Below are 20,742 nucleotides of genomic sequence, written 5' to 3' on the forward strand. Positions count from 1 at the left end.
CATGTTAAAGTGGACAGTCGTGTCAAAGTAGACAGTCGTGTCAAAGTAGACAGTCATGTTAACTCTTTCAGCACCAGTCAACCAGAAGTGGTTACTGCTGGGACCCCGAGTTCCCAGAGACTCTTGTGTGATAGATGAAGCCAACATTTATCAAAGAAAATATCTGCTTGTAAAATATATTTGCTACTACATGTTATACACCATTTGAAAGGGCTGATCCTATGGTTTATAAATATGAAAGTTATGTTTTTCACATTATTTAAAATAATTCATTTACAACTTCATTAAGTCCGTTGTAAATAAAAAATGTAAGCTAACATGTTGTTAACATCCAGATTAAGGACCAAGGCAGCGAAAACTTGACGGTTTTCAGCAAATATTAAGATTTCATAAAATCCACTTACCTATTTCTGTTTTATTTTTGTTTACGTTATTGGAAAGTCATTTCAAAAAGAATTATAAATAGTTTCTGTCATCACCCATTTCCCGATAACAGCGGCTGTCCGCTCAGTAACATGAAGAATTACCCCCGTTTTCGAGGCTGCGTATGAATAACAGGTTCGTCGAAGAATGGCATATGACACATCGCTAGAAAGCTTATTCCTTCATCTACACGCTTGTAACATCGCCTGGGTTTTTTTTTGATAAAAATTGGTTTCTAATGACGCTTTCTTGCCGAAATCTGCTACATGTTTCGTGATTGGTCAATTTTGAGCACATGACCTAATGCATCCAATCAAATTACAGCTGTGATACCAAACTCGTGTTTGATAAATTTCAGAAGTTGGCAAAAGATTTTTGTTAAATCGTGTTATTCTGAATGTTTTAAGCAGGAAATGAAGACATATATTAAAAATATAAAACTTCATGAATGTATCGTGCTAGGTTACGAGCTGTGACAAAGATTTTTCATGCATATATTTTTGCATTAAACATCGTGTCCGAGCCGACGAAAGCCGAGATGTCATTTGACTTACATTACACGCGATCGCACGAAAAGATGGAAATAATAACTTAGATGTAAGTTTGATTACTTTTAGATATATTTTTGTTGATTTTATTTATTACTTTGTATAATATATTTAAAGAGTTGTTTAGAACGTCTTTATTTTGCTCTTTGACATGTTCGATGTGGACCCGTTGTTGAAATGTCTGTCCGAGAATTTTATTTTCAATAACATCGTGGGAAATAGTGAATAATTTTTTAATTTATCGATAAAAAATTATAAATTGAAATGGAATACGTATTTTAGACATTGTGATAGATTTAATAAATGAATGATATCACAGGTAGGTCCAAAAAAATATATAAATAACCGGCCTACGGTGTAGAAAGAGTTAAAGTGGAAAGTCATGACACTCCAGGGTAGTAGGACTCAAAACAAAGCTATGATGGCTAAGGGGTCCAGGGTATGTAGCATTATAGAATGGAGATCTATTCCTGAATACACACCATGCTGTCATCACTGTCCCAGCCATCATCGAGATAATCATCGTCTTCATCTGACAGATCTTCCTCCCTTCTGGATACTGTAGGAAAAGAGCAACAGCAGATCTAAAGATAAATTGTCAAGGTGACAGTTATTAACCATGTTGACACGCCTCTTGTCAGTAAAACACTTATCTGGCAAGACATTTGAAATAACACACTAAAAAAGATACACGCTCTGTCTCAAATTACTTGAATTTTAAACATGTAAAAAATTAGGGTTGCCATGATAACAAATCATTTTCTTGGCTTCAGAAACTGAAATTTATATGAATGTTTGTGATACAAGTGTCATCAAAATTGTTAGGTTGGCTTGTTTAAAAAGCCTCTGTCTACAGTACTTTTCCAGTCCCCGCTGGATTCCGAGGTCGTGGAATATTTTGCAAAAATTCCCACTTGGTGCAGAAATGTACTTATCTCGCAGAACATCACATTTTGTGCATAATTTTGCATTTATCTGCCACAGAATTCGTCAAATACACTCCAGAATTCTAACATGTTAGTTGAAAGCTGGTTATTAACTCCTGAACTGATATTTATTTCGTGATGATGTGAGGTGGACTTTGGTGTTACTGCTTACTGCACTAGTGATCTCCTGATTCACGTCTATAAGCTAGTCTAACCGTGGATAAGTTTATCATAAAAATGACTGCCAAAAGTCAAGCAGGTGCAAAACTATGAAATTCAGGAAAAATCAGCTCAAAAGTTTTCAGAACTTTGATATTTTTGGCTACAGAATACAGCAGGGACTGCTTTAATGTCAAAAGAAGAGCTAAAATATCAGTTTCCATAGTGATTCAGACAACTCTGCTGTTTTCATAACAGATATGTTACACTGATTTGAAACCACTGATCAATCAACAATGATCAAACAAAATTCCATTATTAAACTCAATGAAAGAATAAAGATCAAACCTTTCTTTTTATCCTTTTTCTTGGTTTTGGAATCATTCCCATTTTGCGTTCGCGATGACAAAGCGAGCATGGCGTCTTCTGCAGACCAATTGTGGTCCTCGAGGGCTTTCAGTAACACCTGTAGAAAGATCATCATATCACATATAAAACTGAAATATCCATCGACATAAGAAGGGGCCACTAAAGATATTCATTGAAAGGCTCTACTTTGTCATTAAAAAGGTTTGACTATACTGTTGAGGCTTTGACAGGCATTAGAACCTAGAAGATGTTGAAAACATAATCAATAATGCCATTTGGAATATTTTGGGAAGTACATCCATACATCATTAGGCATGTTGGGGAATTCCTACAGGTGGTGACTAGTACACCCATATGTCATTAGGTTTGTTGGGGAATCACTACAGGGTGGTGACAAGTACACCCTTACATCATTGGGTTAGTCTGAGAATCCCTGTAGGGTGGTGACTAGTAGACAAATACCTCATTAGGCTTGTCTGGGAATATCTACAGGTCGAGACCACAAGTACATACGTATGTCATTTGGCTTGTGTAATTCCTACAGTGTATACCCAAACCTCATTAGACTTCCTGGGGAATTCCAACAGAGCACACCATACCTCCTTGGACTTGTTGAGGAATTCCTACAGGTGGCAACTAGTACACCCATACCTCATTAGGCTTGTCTGGGAATTCCTACAGAGTACACCATACCTCATTAGGTTTGTTGGGGAATTCCTACAGTGTACACTGTACCTCATGAGGCTTGTCGGGGGAATTCCTACAGAATACACCGAACATCATTAGGCTTGTCGGGGGAATTCCTACAGTATTCACTGTACCTCATCAGGCTTGTCAGGGAATTCCCACAGAGTACACCATACCTCATTAGGCTTGTCGGGGAATTCCTACAGAGTACACCATACCTCATTAGGCGTGTCAGGGAATTCCTACAGAGTACTCCCATACCTCATCAGGCTTGTCGGGGAATACCTACAGAGTACACCATACCTCATCAGGCTTGTCGGGGAATTCCTACAGAGTACACCGTACCTCATTAGGCTTGTCAGGGAATTCCTACAGAGTACACTGTAGCTCATTAGGCTTGTCGGGGGAATTCCTATAGAGTACACTGCACCTCATTAGGCTTGTCAGGGAAATCCTACAGAGTACACTGTAGCTCATTAGGCTTGTCGGGGTAATTCCTCGAGAGTACACTGTACCTCATTAGGCTTGTCGGGGAATTCCTACAGAGTACACCATACCTCATCAGGCTTGTCGGGGAATTCCTACAGAGTACACTGTAGCTCATTAGGCTTGTCGGGGTAATTCCTCGAGAGTACACTGTACCTCATAAGGCTTGTCAGAAATTCCTACAGAGTACACCATACCTCATTAGGCTTGTCGGGGAATTCCTACAGAGTACACTGTACCTCATTAGACTTGTCAGAAATTCCTAAAGAGTACACTGTACCTCCTTAGGCTTGTCGGGAATTATTACAGAGTATGCCGTACCTAATTAGGCTTGTCGGGGAATTCCTACAGAGTACACTGTACCTCATTAGGCTTGTCGGGGAATGCCTCCAGTAGAATGCCAAGCCTCTGATCCTGTGTTTGTGAGTCGAGCTGAGTGGACTGGGAGCTGTTTGGAGATACAGTTTCTATACTGTCACTACTCTGCATTATACGGACACGCTTAAACTGGCGTCCTTCAAGAGGTGGGGAACTCTCCTCACAACTACGCTTTCGTTTTCTGTCAACCAATTCTGAAAACATATGAAAAGGCATACGAGTAACAGTACACAGGAAATACCTCACAATAACTTGAAACAAAGTTCTTGTGATGAACAGCCAGATACCTCTTCGCTACATCCTGACAATCTACTAGTGATTGGTATTGGCCTTACAATTTTCGTATTGCAATTTATTGTAAAAATGATTCATCTATTGCGATATGTAAGATAGCTACACGATAAATCACAAAGAACAGTATATATCTGGACTCACAGTTATATACAGCAACCACGGTCATATTACCATTATTGCCACCTTGAAACGAACTATATATATTATAAATGACACACTTTGACTTGCTGAAAAGCCCTATTTATCATGTTTATTGCAGTTTGCCTATTATGTGCCAACATAAATCTTTTGGCATCGCGAGTGCAGGAGCATTGACGGTGATTGGTCAAATTGTTCTATCAAACAAATATCTGGCAATAGCGATCAGTTATATCAAAGTATTTCAAATAAAAATATAGTAAAGCTGCAACTAAAATAACATGATACTGGAATAAATTATTCCTGATAAAATAATAGTTTCAGATACAATTCTTCCACTCATTGTATCAAAAATGTGACCCAGATTGGACAATGTAGAGTTTAAGTAGCTGGTATGCCCCTGAGATTGGCCATAATCCCAACAAACTCTCAGTTACCTACCCCTGTCAAACTTTCCATTCATTAGGGAGGTGACTATCTGGTCAACATTTCCATCAAACAGGTCCACAGCATCGCCAAGCTGGCTACTGGCTCGGATGGGAAACATGCTCTTCAGGTGGTTGATCTTCTCAATGCGACTGCGTGTGTCTTCCTCTTTAGGCGAGTGTCTAGACACAGCAGGGGAGGCATCATCTGAGTCACTTTCAGACATGGCTTTGAGTCTCCGAAATCTGAAACGGGCAGCTCAGGATTAGAGAAAGGTAAACTGTCAATGATTTAGACAAATAGCTTATTATTGATGAATAACACAAACTGTTATTATCATTACATGAAACAGTCAATCACAAACTGATATTAATATTCACATGAGTACAGATATTGCCTTATGTTTATACAGCAACTTTTTCAGCTTTGCCATGCTATGTTAAGTTTATGTTAAGCTGATTATAGTCTCAAAATATAACTAAAAAACCTAATGAGCTAATCTTTATCACAATATCACTTGAAGTTCAATGTGAAGGTCTAAAGTAAAATGCTGTAATACTGTATCTCAAAGACAAGTACTAGCCTTAACTTAATAAACTGATACATTGTCTTAACTTAACCAAGCTTAGTGGACCAAAATAGATTTGACTAGACCCTGGGTTCAAACAAATGGCTAAAGATGCTAACTGCTATTATGACCATTAACTACACCGACAGTAAGGCTGGGACTATACACCAACTGCGCAGTCACAATATCTTGCTCACGATCTGATATGTACAATACTTACATGTGCTATTATTTGTGAAGTGTGTGGCATCCTTTTAATATACAGGATGGTCAAATACCTGCCACGATTTACAGTGCGCAGGGTTTTTAGCCCCACCATCTAGCCGTCATCCCCTATATTGCAAACTTGACAAACTAAATTGTGTCATGATTGGATAATGCTTTGCCACTAAGCCAATCAAATGGTTGGCTCAGCTAAAGCACGAGAAGGGAGGTAACCTATACCAACTGTGTGTGCCAGTGTTAATTATGGCCCATGAATGCACTAATTTTACATTTTCACTTCTATTTAGTGTTTTTTGGTGTAACAGTTATAAGAGTAAATATCGAAGATTTGGATGAATATTTTTTTACTGTGATGTAATCACAGAAAAAATTCACGATTTTATGAGGACTTCCTAGAATGATATGAATGTTTTTACTTGCACAAACGATATCTAATATGCAGGTCATATAAATGCGCACATAACTTACTTTTTCAGTTTGTCTTTGCTAGAAGACCCATTGGCAATATGATTCTGTTTCCCCTGTTGTTTAGACAGCCATGTAGAGCTGCCTATGTCCTGAGACTCGTCTGATTCAACTGACAAGGGTCGAATCACTTTCCTAGACATAAACACAGGAGAAGTCGGGCTACTTGGGAAGCTTGAACCTGCCATAGGAGACTCTGGTACGGTGGTCGTGCTTGGTGGACTGTACACATACTCTGTGGATTAGAAAAGCAAAGACAATTGATTAGAATCAAGCCTGAAGGCTGTCTCAATGTACTCAGCTACAGACCCCAAATCAGCAATGTTCCAGCTATATGAGTGACATCCATCGATTGACATGCCATCACCACTGATCAACCTACAGTGACCAAGTCACCAAGCCTGACCACCTAGATCCATTAGGTTGCCTCTTAAAACCATTGCTTGGGTAGTCACGATATGGCTGAAATATTGCCGATGTGACTTAAAATTTTAACTCACTCACTCATTGCTAGGGACCAATTTTAACCCAAAACTCCATCATTCAGTGATAGAAACTAACAGTTTTAGTCCACTAGTCCTTATAATGATAACATGTAGCAAAAACCTTAAACAGGGCAAATTTCCACTAGTCCTTGTGCCAACTATTGATCAGTTTGGCGAGGAATATAGAACTTGTTCCAATTACTAACATTGTCCATGGTTTCACAATTTAGAAACCTCTTGGGTACGGGGGGACATTCCCCCTGTATAGGCACGGGGTGAATTACAACATAAACCTAGTTACAAACATACCACAGAGACCTGTTGACACTGTTTACCCATTCCAGTATCAGTATGTCACATGGGACATTACACTTGTACATTTAGTACAAAACAACAAATCTATTTATTCCAACGGTTTTTAAAACCTATCTGGTACTTTCGACGTGTCCAAGAATTAATGTTCAACACTGCTCGTCTTACCTGGATGTTTGTTCAACTGTGATATATAGAATTCAAAACAAATATGAGAAGAGAAATTGCAAGATTCCATTAACAAACACTTTTCGACAATATTTCTCAAGATGGTATGTCAGGTAATGAAAACAAAGTCGAACCTTGCGTGCTTTCCTGAGATGCCGTTCTAGCAATTCCATTGTTGATTTCTTCATCTGCCGAATCGGAACCATTCGATTCTCCGCTGTGCGAAAGTCTGTTCTCCGGTTTCTTTACAAACCTATATTGCAATAAGGTGTTCACTTGTGCTGGTTTTCCGGCCATCTTGAATTAGTCAAACGGTGGAAGGAATTTTAGAACACAGAATGTTCACGAGATGACAGCCACCATGTTTTCATTCATCCATGAATCACAGTTCACGTTGCCCGTCAGACACACTCGGCTTCTGCAATGGCGGGAACACTTTGTGAAAGTGTCTTCAAGCTTAATGGTCCTTTGTTTGGGAAATTCTGAGACAATTATGTTTCAGATACGATTTTTATCAAAACTGTAAATCACTTCGAGCCGAAAAAGAACGTATTATTCTCCCTTTTGCCTCGATTTTCGCACTCTAATCAGAATAAAGATTACTAACCGGATATGTCTAAAGAGTAACAGAGGGGAGATAATTCGGGTTGATTACGAAACGTTTCAAATCTTCCATCCTGTTTGTACAGGTTCGAAACCCAATTTCCCATGTATATTTTTGTGTTTTAAAAAAATCATTCCTTACATCACAAATTATTTTCAGTACTAAATCTAAAGGTTATGTTACCTCCGAATATACATCTTCCTGAAAACTTGAGGCGTCCATTGTGAATCATTTGAATCATTTCACCTGTATTTGTGACGAAATTTGAATATTAGGCCATTTTATAAGGAGATGAGAATGATATTCGATGAAATTATCTTTAATAATTTTTTTGGGGAACGAATGTATTTGAAAACTATACATCATAACATTTATTATTAACATGATTTACTGTAATTCATAAGTCAACATATGCAATTATGAGGATGTTAAATATGCATTAGCATAACTCACCCAATTGGTAGTGAACTGTTCATGTATGTTTACCGTTCCCTTCAACTGCACCTCTTCCGTGGTCTAATGGCAGAAAGGAAGGTCCGGACTCCATCCCCGACCGCGTCATATCCAAAGGTGGTACTTGTTGTTGCCATGCGATCAGCATTAAGGGGTTAAAACAAGGACTGGTCGGATCGGAGTCAGTATAAAGGCTATAATATATTCTGAATCCTGAGTCTGTATTAGTAGTGGACCGTTTGGTTAGGATATCAGTGGACCCTTTGTGTGTAATTCGCTAAAAGAATCGCAACGTCCATCGTGCAGAAGGGTTTTAACTCTTCCCGACCAAAGGGCAATTATCTTAAACATTTTCCTGTAAATCCTCTTTTCAGGGTCAGTTGTCCAATCTTATTTCATTTGCCTATGTTTCATTTTGGCGGAACTCGTGGGAATTCCGGGTTATTAGAATAAGTACCCAGTATTCTACATGCTTGTCGTACACGGCGCCTCCATGGATTGGGTGTTCAGGCTCGGTGAGCGACTTGGAGGATTATGGCGCTAACTCGATTATATACAGGCAATCGTCGATGATCGCTATAGCTGGAACATTTAACACAATTCGGGAGCTACAATATATATTAGAGGGATTGTTGTAAGGGGTGGTTCGCGCGCGGAAGTTTGTTTGTGTGTTGTTTAACGCCGCACTCAGCAATATTCCAGCTATACGACGGCGGTCTGAAAATAGTCGAGTCTGGACTAGACAATCCAGTGACTGACTTCCTGAGCATCGATCCGTGCAATTGGGATACGATGACATGCATCAACCAAGTCAGCGAGCCTGGCCACCCGATCCCGTTAGTCGCCTCTCACAAGCATAGTCGCCTTTTACGGCAAGCATGGGTTGCTGAAGACTTATCCTACCCCGGTTCTTCACGGGTCGGGTACGGAAGTACTCCGATTACGATCGCTATGTGTAAGCAGGGCACTAACTTCATAGTATACAAGAAGGACCAGCGCAGCACCAGGGATCAAATCCATGAATTATTTAAGAGCAGTATTGTTTGCGTTCATGGAGGTATACACTTAAAAAACGGTGACACATATATTGTGTCAATCCGTTAACCGGTTGTCACGTTCATAACTCCTTCAATGGCATATTTAAGTCAATTCTTATAAATAAACTAGTCAGTCAAACATGTTGGAAAAAATGCACTCAAATTTAATGAAAGTAGCCTCAAAGGTTAGAGAAAATGGATCAACCAAACTCAAGGGTTTAACTGGGTATATGCATGTGCGAGTCCCATGACTCGCGGAAATAAGTTAGAATTTCTCCAGTCGTCACTTCCATCAATTCACATGTGTTCCAAGTTGTACACAAATAAATAAATATAACACGCATTTATTTATGACCCATGTACCTCACGTGGCTGTCTTTATCATTTTCTAAATGCACACCAAATATTGATGGCATTCCCTCTTAAATAATACCATCTACGAATTCAGGACCCTGCACTATGGCATTGTATGCACGAGCTTTATACAATGCGGGTTAAACGAATGACACCTGTTTGTACGCGATAGCATTAATAATTCTTATTTATTTATGAAAGAATGCAACGTAACAGGCAAACTGGAATAATATTTCATGTTTAGTCATACGACCACTGGTGACTTTGACCTTGAACAGAAGTTAGCGTACATTTAATGACCACTGTTAATATCATGTATGTCCAGTTCTTTAAAAAAACAACCGAAACTATCAAAATGATTATTAACAATTTGCGATGCTTACTTTCTATCTATGTGTAGTGGCATTGGCTAGCCCATTATATTCCAGAATCCTCCCCAGAAAAAAATATACGTATATTATACACTCATTTCTTTCACCCGTGTCTTTACTCCGATAATTCAGCGTTAATAATGAACGCTCCACACAGACAGACAGACCGCACATTTCAGATAGTCTTTACAGCTGAGGTATTTCTCAAATGTGTTTTAACAAAAAGAGTTTTGATACAGGTAAATGACTCATATATTTTTTTAATACATATATTGTCTTCAATCTTCATATCGTGACATCAAGGGACGCAACTGCTGAAATATCACTAGTCTGCATTGACTGCATTTATCGGAGTATACATATATATATATATCTTAGTGCGGTCGAAGGGTTATCCCCCTTCCTCTGGATGCATACTTATTGTTTCAGTCACTACACGATATGTAACAGACTTGGTAGTTTTGTTAACTTCAACTTTTGCAAAACATTTTGTTAAACGCCGCACTCAGCAATATTCCAGCTATATGACGGCGGTCTGTAAATAATCGAGTCTGGACCAGACAATCCAGTGATGGACATCATGAGTATTGATCTACACAATTGGGATACGATGACATGCATCAACCAAGTTAGCGAGTCTGACCATCCGATCCCGTTAGTCGCCTCTTACCACAAGTTCAGTCGCCTTTTACGGCAAGCATGGGTTGCTGAAGACCTGTTCTACCCCGGATCTTCACGGGCATATCAGGCCTCAGAAGATCATTGTGCACAATGATGTGGTCAGTAAATGTGTTGACTTGTTGAACAGTTTAGCCTGATTTCACATCACTTATAACAGAAGAGATGTCGATATCCTTCCATTTTCTACATTTGATGTAGACGCCAAACACGGCCGTCGAGAGCACGCTCTATTAAAGTGGTCAGACAGTCATAGTGAAAATCAGTATCAAGTCCAACACATGCCTGTGTGTTGGTTGAATAACGTGATGAATCGGATGTTTTGGAGAAGAAACTCAAATGTTAAAATTGACACAGATAACTAATTTTACGCTTTAGTTGTCTTGTCTGTCTCTGACTGTTTGTTTGTTTGTTGTTTAACGCCGCACGCAGAATTATTCCAGCTATATGAGGGCGGTCTGTAAATAATCAAGACCAGACAATCCAGTGATTGACAACATGAGCATCGATCCACGCATTTGGGATCGATGACATGCATCAACCAAGTCGCCTCTTAGGACAAGCATTGTTCCCTTTCACGTCAATCATGGGTTGCTGAAGACCTATTCTACCCCGGATTCTTCACGGGTCTGTCTGTGACTGAACTCCATGAGGAATGTATCTAGTAGATTTGATTTGTGGTCAATAAACAACCCCGTATTACTATGTCATTTGATTGCAAACATTGAGTTTTGCAAAAACCATCTCAAATGGAGTTGGTTCAGTATGACATAGCTGAGAACAACACTCGATTGTCTCGTGGTATACAATAGCACAGCCACCTCCACTCTTGCCTGTCTCGATGCATGAGAAAGTCTATTGTTGATGCTAGTTACTTTGCTAATGGCTGATTGAACAATGTCACCTGGTCGAAGCTATGTTACAGTATAGCCAACACATCCAAGTTGTGATCATTGACAAGACCACTAAGGGCTTGAAGCTTGTCAACGCGTTGACTGTGTACGTTTATAAGTTACCACCATATATAACATTTTAACAAATGCCCTTCCTTAACATGAAATCGTCGTCGTCATCGTCATCAATAGTGTAATTTATCATATGTACGAAATATTTGAGTGGATATTAGAAAAAAAAATTCAGAATTAAAGATCATTCGACCCCTGCTCATTTCTGTATTGATCAATGTTGAAATACATTACCGTTCTTTTTGTTGTTGAAATAAACCGTGCTTGACGCATTGTTGACGGGCGAATTCCCAGATATCCTCATATAGATATCAATAATGAGGTATGTGGCTTGACACGGCTTCCATAGTCTTAGCATTGTGTTATTCCGCAACTAATATCAGTTGTAGCAGGACCGCCCGGGGTACATGGGGTTTTATGCGTCATACCACGAGCCGGATGTACCCCGAGTGATCCTGCCACAACGAATGTATCTCACCGGCACGTTTTAATATGACATTGTAGAAGAATTCAAACAAATTCAAAATTGATACTAATAGAAAACAGCTGTTCATTTGAGTTGAAGTTAGCTTGCGCTATAGGACATTCATAGAGTCGGGAAAAAACGTGCGACTTTTTGCTTGGAGGCGGGTCTCTCAGAAATCCACGTGCAGTCTGATTTGCTCGTGGCGGGGTATACGAGATTTATCCCCCGCAGATAAATAAATTCCCCGTCAAGGCGAGTTACACTGTATCTTATCAAGATCACGTGGACCAATCAGATCTCATCATTCTGATATGGAGGTATGATGATAGTAATTTGCAGCGCTATTAATATCCTTTGCTTGTTTCTACCGGAAACGAAGACCCGGGTTCGATTCCCCACATAGTTACAAAGTGTGCAGCCTATTTAATAAATAATGATTTAAGCATCTTTTTTACATCACGATTCCCAGTTTCAAAAATGTGAAGCCCATTTCAGGTGTGCTCGCCATGATATTGCTGGAATATTCCTTGAAGCGACGTAAATCCATACCCACTCACTCTACTGGGAACTCTCCGCATCTTTGTAGTAGGGGGATAAAATTGGGACATTTTACATTGAGTGAATGTTGTTTTACGCAGGTGTTTAGGATCGAGTCTGGATATTTGTTTGTTTGTTGTTTAACGCCGCACTCGGCAATATTCCAGCTATTTGACTGCCTTCTGTAAATAATCGAGTCTGGACCAGACAATCCTGTGATTGACATCATGAGCATCGCTCCACGCAATTGGGATACAATGACATGCATCAACCATGCTGGAGACCTGTGATACCCCGGATCTTCACGGGTCTGACACACACACCGCTATCGGTGCACGATGACTTGCTATCAACAAATTCACCGAGGATAACAACCCGACCCATTTAAGAACACATTCCATGGCATAGCATCTATTTTCAATTCGTACATATGTTTCACTGAATTGTGTAAGTTTGGTTTTACGCCGCTCTGACCAGCATTTCATTTATAAAGCCGCTTTGAACAGTATTTAATGTATAAAATCATTTTGAACACTATTCCATTGATACAGCCGCTTTGAACAGTATTTAATAAATAAAATCATTTTGAACACTCTTCCATTGATAAAACCGCTTTGAACAGTATTTCATGCATGATGCCGCTTTGAACATTATTTCAGTTTTAAAGCTCGATGTGATGAAGGTCTTACATGTTTACCACTTTGTTGTTTGTTTGCTTGTATGTTGTTTAACGCCGCACTCAGCAATATTACAGCTCTATGACGGCGTTCTTCTTTGTTGAAACCCACGAGCATGTATTTGGTGTTGACAAGCCCAGTTAAATAATCTGGTTGAACCCATGACACAAATAAGGTTCAACAAATACGCCAAAACAATTCCTTTATCAAATCACACCGTGCCCTGACACCGTCAATTACTCGGTGTATCATACATGTCCCTTCTATTATGATAAATTACTCGGTGTATCATACATGCCCCTTCTATTATGATAAATTACTCAGTGTATCATACATGCCCCTTCTATTATGATAAATTACTCAGTGTATCATACATGTCCCTTCTATTATGATAAATTACTCAGTGTATCATACATGTCCCTTCTATTATGATAAATTACTCAGTGTATCATACATGTCCCTTCTATTATGATAAATTACTCAGTGTATCATACATATCCCTTCTATTATGATACATTACTCAGTGTATCATACATGTCCCTTCTATTATGATAAATACACGCTTTGCAGAGTTGCGTCCCTTGTGCACGCCTGAAGCCTATGATTGTGGGTTCGAATGCTGGTTCGCCCAAATTATGTTTCTCGGTTTGTCAGCACCATACCCTGGCTCGTGGGTTTCACCAAAGTGGTCAACGTCTGAGACCTGCGTCAAATCGGGTTTTCGTTGAGGAAGTGACGTCACCATCTCCATCTCTGTATCTCAGTAACCTCTCACAGAACTCTCGCTCATTCGTGTGATTTCAGCGGACCGCTTGATTTAGCAACATATCGTGCGTCTGTTTCCAGGATATTTACTATTTAGTGGGTGGAGGTAAACTGTCCTGAATATATGACGGTGTGACCACCTGAAACTAGTTTCAATCCGGTAAAAACTGCCCCGCCTCGCACTGAATAGTTCAGTCAGGTTCACTTGGGTGGTCTGCGCTTGCGCTACGCTGAGCGCAAGCGCATCCTACCCAGGAAACCAGGCTGTGAATAGTTAATATCCTCATCATATTACCCAGCTGTAGGTGGATGAATGGACTTGGTTTCTTGCGTGTCAGACACGATGTCTGGGAGCGTTCTCCAGATCCTCAAAGCCGGCCAAACCAAAAGTAACAGATTCGAGCTGGATGTATGAAACAAACTATAATTGTAATTAAATCGATCGCATGTTTCAGCATCACCTGCATGTAATCAATACGGCAACTTGTTCGTTTCATTTATTCATTAAATGTGTATCCGTTTAATTGGGTCGGGTGTAGCTGAGCCGTGCCTTGGTCGAAGGCGTAAAAGCTGCAGAGGTGCGTCCCTTCGGTACCAGGATCCGTTGGTCGCAGTTTGAATCGCATATTCGGTCCTGTTTTCGTCCTGGTTTTATCAGCAACAGAAACGGTTTGTTTAAATGCATGATCAAAATCTGTGAGATGCGTGTCAGTTTTGGTTGCGAGATATGTGACATATTCTTCACAGATGCATGAGGCATTGCATTGTGTCCCTTGGGCACGCCAGAAATATATTATTGTGGGTGCGAATCCCGGTTCGGCCCGATTATGGTTCTTAGGTTTTTCTAGCACCATACCCGTTCCATTGGATTTCATCAAATTAGTAAATGTCTGAGACCTGCGTCACTTCGGGCTTTCCTCCCACATTAAGCTGACACGCCGCGATATAACGGGGATACTGTTCAACCAAGCACACTCACTCACTCACAGCTGCATCATATCCAGATCACTGGCAGCGAACTTTTAGCTCAGAATTAAGTCACATCTGGAATATTTTTGGTCCAAGAAAACGATAAAATATTTCATTTTTCTCTTTGATATTGTTGAATGATAAATTAGGATATCAAAGGGTAATTTTAGACAACCAATATAAAATAAGCGCTTTTGTGTCCCTCAGTTTTAATCTTCATATCATCTCATCGCCCGTGTCACTAAAATATAATTCACTTTTAACGCATTCATTCATCATGTAAGGTTTTCATAATATTTTAGAACTCCTAATTTATTTACACACACCCCCCCCCCCCACCCCCCCCCCCCACGCATCATTTAGTAAAGAATCTGTGGGATGATGTGTTAATTGATACTTGTATGAAGATTGCTTTACGAATATGTTAGACACTTAATGGTCTACTAGACGTACAGGGTATGTCCTTACACTCACTCACTCACTCACTCACTCACTCGAACATCCAAAAAAAACTAACTCACTCACCCACTAACTCACCAACTCACTCAAGATTCATAAAAAAACCTCATGTATTGTTCTAGACCCGTGGGGACCCAGTGTTGTAGATATGCTACAGTCATAGCTCAAAGTCCACGAATATCAGTGCATTATGTATCAGTAATTAATGTCCGGGTAGGACATTGTCACCTGGGAAATACTATCCTAGGATAATTACTACTAGAACTATAAGTACTTATACACCGGGTGAGAATAAGTCTCCAACGCTCGAGCATGGTTTAGAGATGACTAAATTGATGTGCGGTGACCAGAGTAGATTGCGTGCCACCATACCCAGAAAGCGTCTTTGCTCATAATATCAACCACTGGAATATTGCTCGTTCAATTGTCTCCCTCAAACAGGCGCCTCTATAAACACATTGCGTTCGTGCATTACCGATTAATACAGGTGTATATGGGTGGGTTTTACTTCGATTCTCGCCATCTTCCAGCAGTATCACGACGGGGGACAATATCAACGCTTAACAACAGTCTATACCCTCACCACGGGTTGAAATGGGGATGCTGCGGAGTGAGGGATGGAAACAAATCCCCTCTCAAGGTCGGCCGTTACTAATTGGGACGTTGTTTATGCTATGTCGTGTTGTGGCTTGTCATAGTGTGTCGTGTTGTGGCATGTCATGCTGTGTCGTATTGTGGCATGTCATGCTGTGTCGTGTTGCGGCATGTCATGCTGTGTCGTATTGTGGCCTGTCATACTGAGCCGTGTTTTGGCTTGTCATGCTGTCTCTTGTTGTGGCGTATCATGCTGTGTCGTGTTGTCACGTATCATGCTGTGTCGTGTTGTGGCGTATCATGCTGTGTCGTGTTGTGGCCTGTCATGCTGTGTCGTGTTGTCACGTATCATGCTGTGTCGTGTTGTCACGTATCATGCTGTGTCGTGTTGCGGCGTATCATGCTGTGTCGTGTTGTCGCGTATCATGGTGTGTCGTGTTGTGGCGTATCATGCTGTGTCGTGTTGTGGCGTATCATGCTGTGTCGTGTTGTGGCGTATCATGCTGTGTCGTGTTGTGGCGTATCATGCTGTGCCGTGTTGTGGCCTGTCATGCTGTGTCATGTTGTGGCATGTCATGCTGTGTCGTGTTGTGGCGTATCATGCTGTGTCGTGTTGTGGCGTATCATTCTGTGTCGTGTTGTGGCGTATCATGCTGTGTCGTGTTGTGGCGTATCATGCTGTGTCGTGTTGTGGCGTATCATGCTGTGCCGTGTTGTGGCCTGTCATGCTGTGTCATGTTATGGCCTGTCATGCTGTGTCGTATTGTGGCCTGTCATACTGTGCCGTGTTTTGGCTTGTCATGCTGTCTCTTGTTGTGGTGTATCATGCTGTGTCGTGTTGTCACGTATCATGCTGTGTCGTGTTGTCACGTATCATGCTGTGTCGTGTTGTCACCTATCATGCTGTGCCGTGTTTTGGCTTGTCATGCTGTGTCGTGTTGTGGCGTATCATGCTGTGTCGTGTTGTGGCGTATCATGCTGTGTCGTGTTGTGGCCTGTCATGCTGTGTCGTGTTGTGGCCTGTCATGCTGTGTCGTGTTGTCGCGTATCATGCTGTGTCGTGTTGTCGCGTATCATGCTGTGTCGTGTTGTCGCGTATCATGCTGTGTCGTGTTGTGGCGTATCATGCTGTTTCGTGTTGTGGCGTATCATGCTGTGTCGTGTTGTGGCGTATCATGCTGTGTCGTGTTGTGGCGTATCATGCTGTGTCGTGTTGTGGCCTGTCATGCTGTGTCGTGTTGTGGCATGTCATGCTGTGTCGTGTTGTGGCGTATCATGCTGTGTCGTGTTGTGGCGTATCATTCTGTGTCGTGTTGTGGCGTATCATGCTGTGTCGTGTTGTGGCGTATCATGCTGTGTCGTGTTGTGGCCTGTCATGCTGTGTCATGTTATGGCCTGTCATGCTGTGTCGTGTTGTGGCGTATCATGCTGTGTTGTGTTGCGGCATGTCATGCTGTGTCGTGTTGTGGCCTGTCATGATGTGTCATGTTATGACCTGTCATGCTGTGTCGTGTTGTGGCGTATCATGCTGTGCCGTGTTGTGGCCTGTCATGCTGTGTCATGTTATGGCCTGTCATGCTGTGTCGTGTTGTGGCGTATCATGCTGTGTCGTGTTGTGGCGTATCATGCTGTGCCGTGTTGTGGCCTGTCATGCTGTGTCATGTTATGGCCTGTCATGCTGTGTCGTGTTGTGGCGTATCATGCTGTGTCGTGTTGCGGCATGTCATGCTGTGTCGTGTTGTGGCCTGTCATGATGTGTCATGTTATGACCTGTCATGCTGTGTCGTGTTGTGGCGTTTCATGCTGTGTCGTGTTGTGGCGTATCATGCTGTGTCGTATTGTGGCGTATCATGCTGTGTCGTGTTGTGGCGTATCATGCTGTGTCGTGTTGTGGCGTATCATGCTGTGTCGTGTTGTGGCGTATCATGCTGTGCCGTGTTGTGGCCTGTCATGCTGTGTCATGTTATGGCCTGTCATGCTGTGTCGTGTTGTGGCGTATCATGCTGTGTCGTGTTGCGGCATGTCATGCTGTGTCGTGTTGTGGCCTGTCATGATGTGTCATGTTATGACCTTTCATGCTGTGTCGTGTTGTGGCGTATAATGCTGTGTCGTGTTGCGGCATGTCATGCTGTGTCGTGTTGTGGCCTGTCATGATGTGTCATGTTATGACCTGTCATGCTGTGTCGTGTTGTGGCGTATCATGCTGTGTCGTGTTGTGGCGTATCATGCTGTGTCGTGTTGTGGCGTATCATGCTGTGTCGTGTTGTGGCGTATCATGCTGTGTCGTTTTGTGGCCTGTCATTCTGTGTCGTACTGTAGCTTTTCAACAGCAACTTACATTTGCGAATAATGACAAAAACAGGTACTGCAATACAGTAGTATCACCTGCACCGCCATGTTGGAATTTAACAAGTTCATTATGGCGACGTAAGTACTAGTAGGGAGATGAATATATCAGCTATCATGACACATACTTTTTATTGCATATATGTACTTTCGTTAATGATATACAATGGTGTGTTTGTCAACTGGAAGCCATGGAAAGAGATATCATAACACTTGTATAAAAACTATCACAAAGAAGGTAAATTTGTAAGTACGACAGTTAATATTTAAATATTATTTCCTGTCTCTAGTTTTGCAATTATCACCAGTAATTGATTCAGTTAGAGTAAAGAAAAATGATTAACAATGTGAATATATTGATATAATTTGCCTGTTTGTTCAAGTTGGTTGTAGCCCTATAGTATTGGAAACAAAAGACGCTTATACCATACCCCTGCCCTAGGCCATACGGGGTGTACAGGCGTCACGTGGTCTGTCATACCCTTGGGTATGTTTACAATAGAGCCTAACTAATGCATTCAGGAGTATTTATTAAAAACATCGTTTGCAATTCGCGTTTTGTATCAGTGTTATCTGTGTTGCGTGACGACGCAATGAATTTTCTTTAAAGTTTGTTTATTGTTTAACGCCGCCCTCAATAGTCAAGCTACATCTAGCATGGACCAGACAATCCAGTGATTGACATCATGAGCATCGATCCAAATAATTGGAATACGACAACATGCATCAACCAAGTCAGCGATTTGGACCACCCGATCGCCTCTTACGACAAGCATAGTCGCCTTTTAGGGCACGCATGGGCTGCTGAAGACCTATTCTAACCCGATCTTTAAGTAACATTTCAGAAGCTGTACTATGAATGAAGACAGAATTGAATTATTGATGTCAACCTTTTTACCCATACAGATAAAAAAAGAGTTGAAATCCATACATAAACCTATATTAACCCTATTAAGGAAATACAAATCTACCCGCCGTCACGTACTTTTTATTTACGTTACTACATACCAAAGCACCATGAAACCTTTCTGTAATAATCCAGCGCTTTAACCTTTAATACCGTTATATAATACCGCGCTCTCAGAATCGAGCACGCCCACACAAGGCTCGCATATGCTTGTTAATAATATATAGGAATGACAGGCAAGTCGATAGGGACATGGTGTGTGAATGTTGCCAGATATAACGAATGCATAGTATAAGGACTGGGTGTGTAATGGACAGATTTTCTTTCTACTATTGTTCGTGGTCCTTTCAGAGCTGCCCCAAGTATTCCCCCTCACTAGTCCTGAACGCCGAGCCGCTCATTGTTTGCTTTGAAAGGATTCGATCTGCAATTGACAACCAATCCGATTCCCTCTGAGCCTGTTTTCGATTGCTTCGATCAGCGACGCATGACGGGTCGCTGTTTTTGTGTCTTTCGGATCAGTCGGTTGGTGAAAATGCTTCAGACACTACGTGGAGTTTACACACGATATACATGACAAGACACACATGTCACCGATGGGAAGTTTTGTTTTAACAAGTTCTCGACTTACATCAGCTTTCAAAGGTGAGCGTTAACTTTCTGTTGTGTTTCAGTCGTGTTTACTATAACGCAGCCAAACAGTGTCACACAAGCCTTGTCAACAGCCTCTATACTCGGCGAACGTGTTTGATAAGTCGTCAATATATTTTAAGTTCTTGTGCATTTATCAGAACAGGAAAGTAGGTACTTAAAGTTGTGAAACATTATAAAGGTATGTTGCAGATGTTGGTAATACAAGTCAAAAGAGTTAATCTTGTAGCTTGTAGAAAACAAGTTCAATATGCTATTGCTTTTCTTCTCTTTTGCCCGACCTCCCGGAGAGAGTATGAAATACATTAATTTTATGCTTGACGTGCCCGTTTCCGTAACACACACTTAAACTCATACGCTACATTATATAATATATACCCCACTGTTTGGGTCACAGCACACAACTGCTCATTGACGACTTAGTACACGACGGCTGGACGCCAACAGGCCGTCGACCAAGTTGATATGTACACACGTATTGAAACACACATTGCCTTCGTATGTACAATGTTAAAGGGACCCTTTGTAAGACTACCGCAACGACGTCCACAATGATAACTTGTTAACTCAAAGTCACGGGGGCCATAAAAAAACACCTGGAAAAAAAGATGAAGCACACCCCTCCATCAGTTTCAAGTATCCTTTCTTCTGTTTATGTTTGGAAATATCAACATGTGATATGAATCTCCTTGTGAGAAATGCCCACGATATCACAGCCACCCACATGCTGTACTTCCTGCTGTCGTAGCAGGTATTGTATAAATGCAGAGAACCAGAGGATGCAACAGAAAGGGTAGTAAAACATCAGTTGCCATTGCGAGTTACAAAACATGTCAGCAGGAAATCGATTTC

The 20,742-nt window shown here is 41.1% G+C and overlaps 2 protein-coding genes across 2 annotated transcripts in view; one reads left to right on the top strand and one right to left on the bottom strand.

The window, feature by feature from the left end:
- Positions 1–7,649, bottom strand: part of LOC139473944 (SWI/SNF-related matrix-associated actin-dependent regulator of chromatin subfamily A containing DEAD/H box 1 homolog) — a 30,240-nt gene extending 22,591 nt beyond the window's left edge. Inside the window, exons 1-6 of the mRNA XM_071256780.1 lie at positions 7,192–7,649; positions 6,096–6,327; positions 4,850–5,079; positions 3,962–4,170; positions 2,405–2,522; positions 1,454–1,530 (exon numbers count right to left, since the gene is read on the bottom strand). Coding sequence (XP_071112881.1) covers positions 1,454–1,530; positions 2,405–2,522; positions 3,962–4,170; positions 4,850–5,079; positions 6,096–6,327; positions 7,192–7,354 — 1,029 coding nt within the window. The 5' untranslated portion in view covers positions 7,355–7,649. The remainder of the gene's footprint in view (positions 1–1,453; positions 1,531–2,404; positions 2,523–3,961; positions 4,171–4,849; positions 5,080–6,095; positions 6,328–7,191) is intronic.
- Positions 7,650–19,542: 11,893 nt separating this feature from the next.
- The window catches only part of LOC139474458 (membrane frizzled-related protein-like), a 42,724-nt gene continuing 41,524 nt past the window's right edge, over positions 19,543–20,742 (top strand). Inside the window, exon 1 of the mRNA XM_071257494.1 lies at positions 19,543–19,884. Coding sequence (XP_071113595.1) covers positions 19,827–19,884 — 58 coding nt within the window. The 5' untranslated portion in view covers positions 19,543–19,826. The remainder of the gene's footprint in view (positions 19,885–20,742) is intronic.

Source organism: Haliotis cracherodii, unplaced genomic scaffold (assembly GCF_022045235.1).
Source record: "Haliotis cracherodii isolate W230 unplaced genomic scaffold, xgHalCrac1.p SCAF_3, whole genome shotgun sequence".
Lineage (NCBI taxonomy): Eukaryota > Metazoa > Mollusca > Gastropoda > Lepetellida > Haliotidae > Haliotis > Haliotis cracherodii.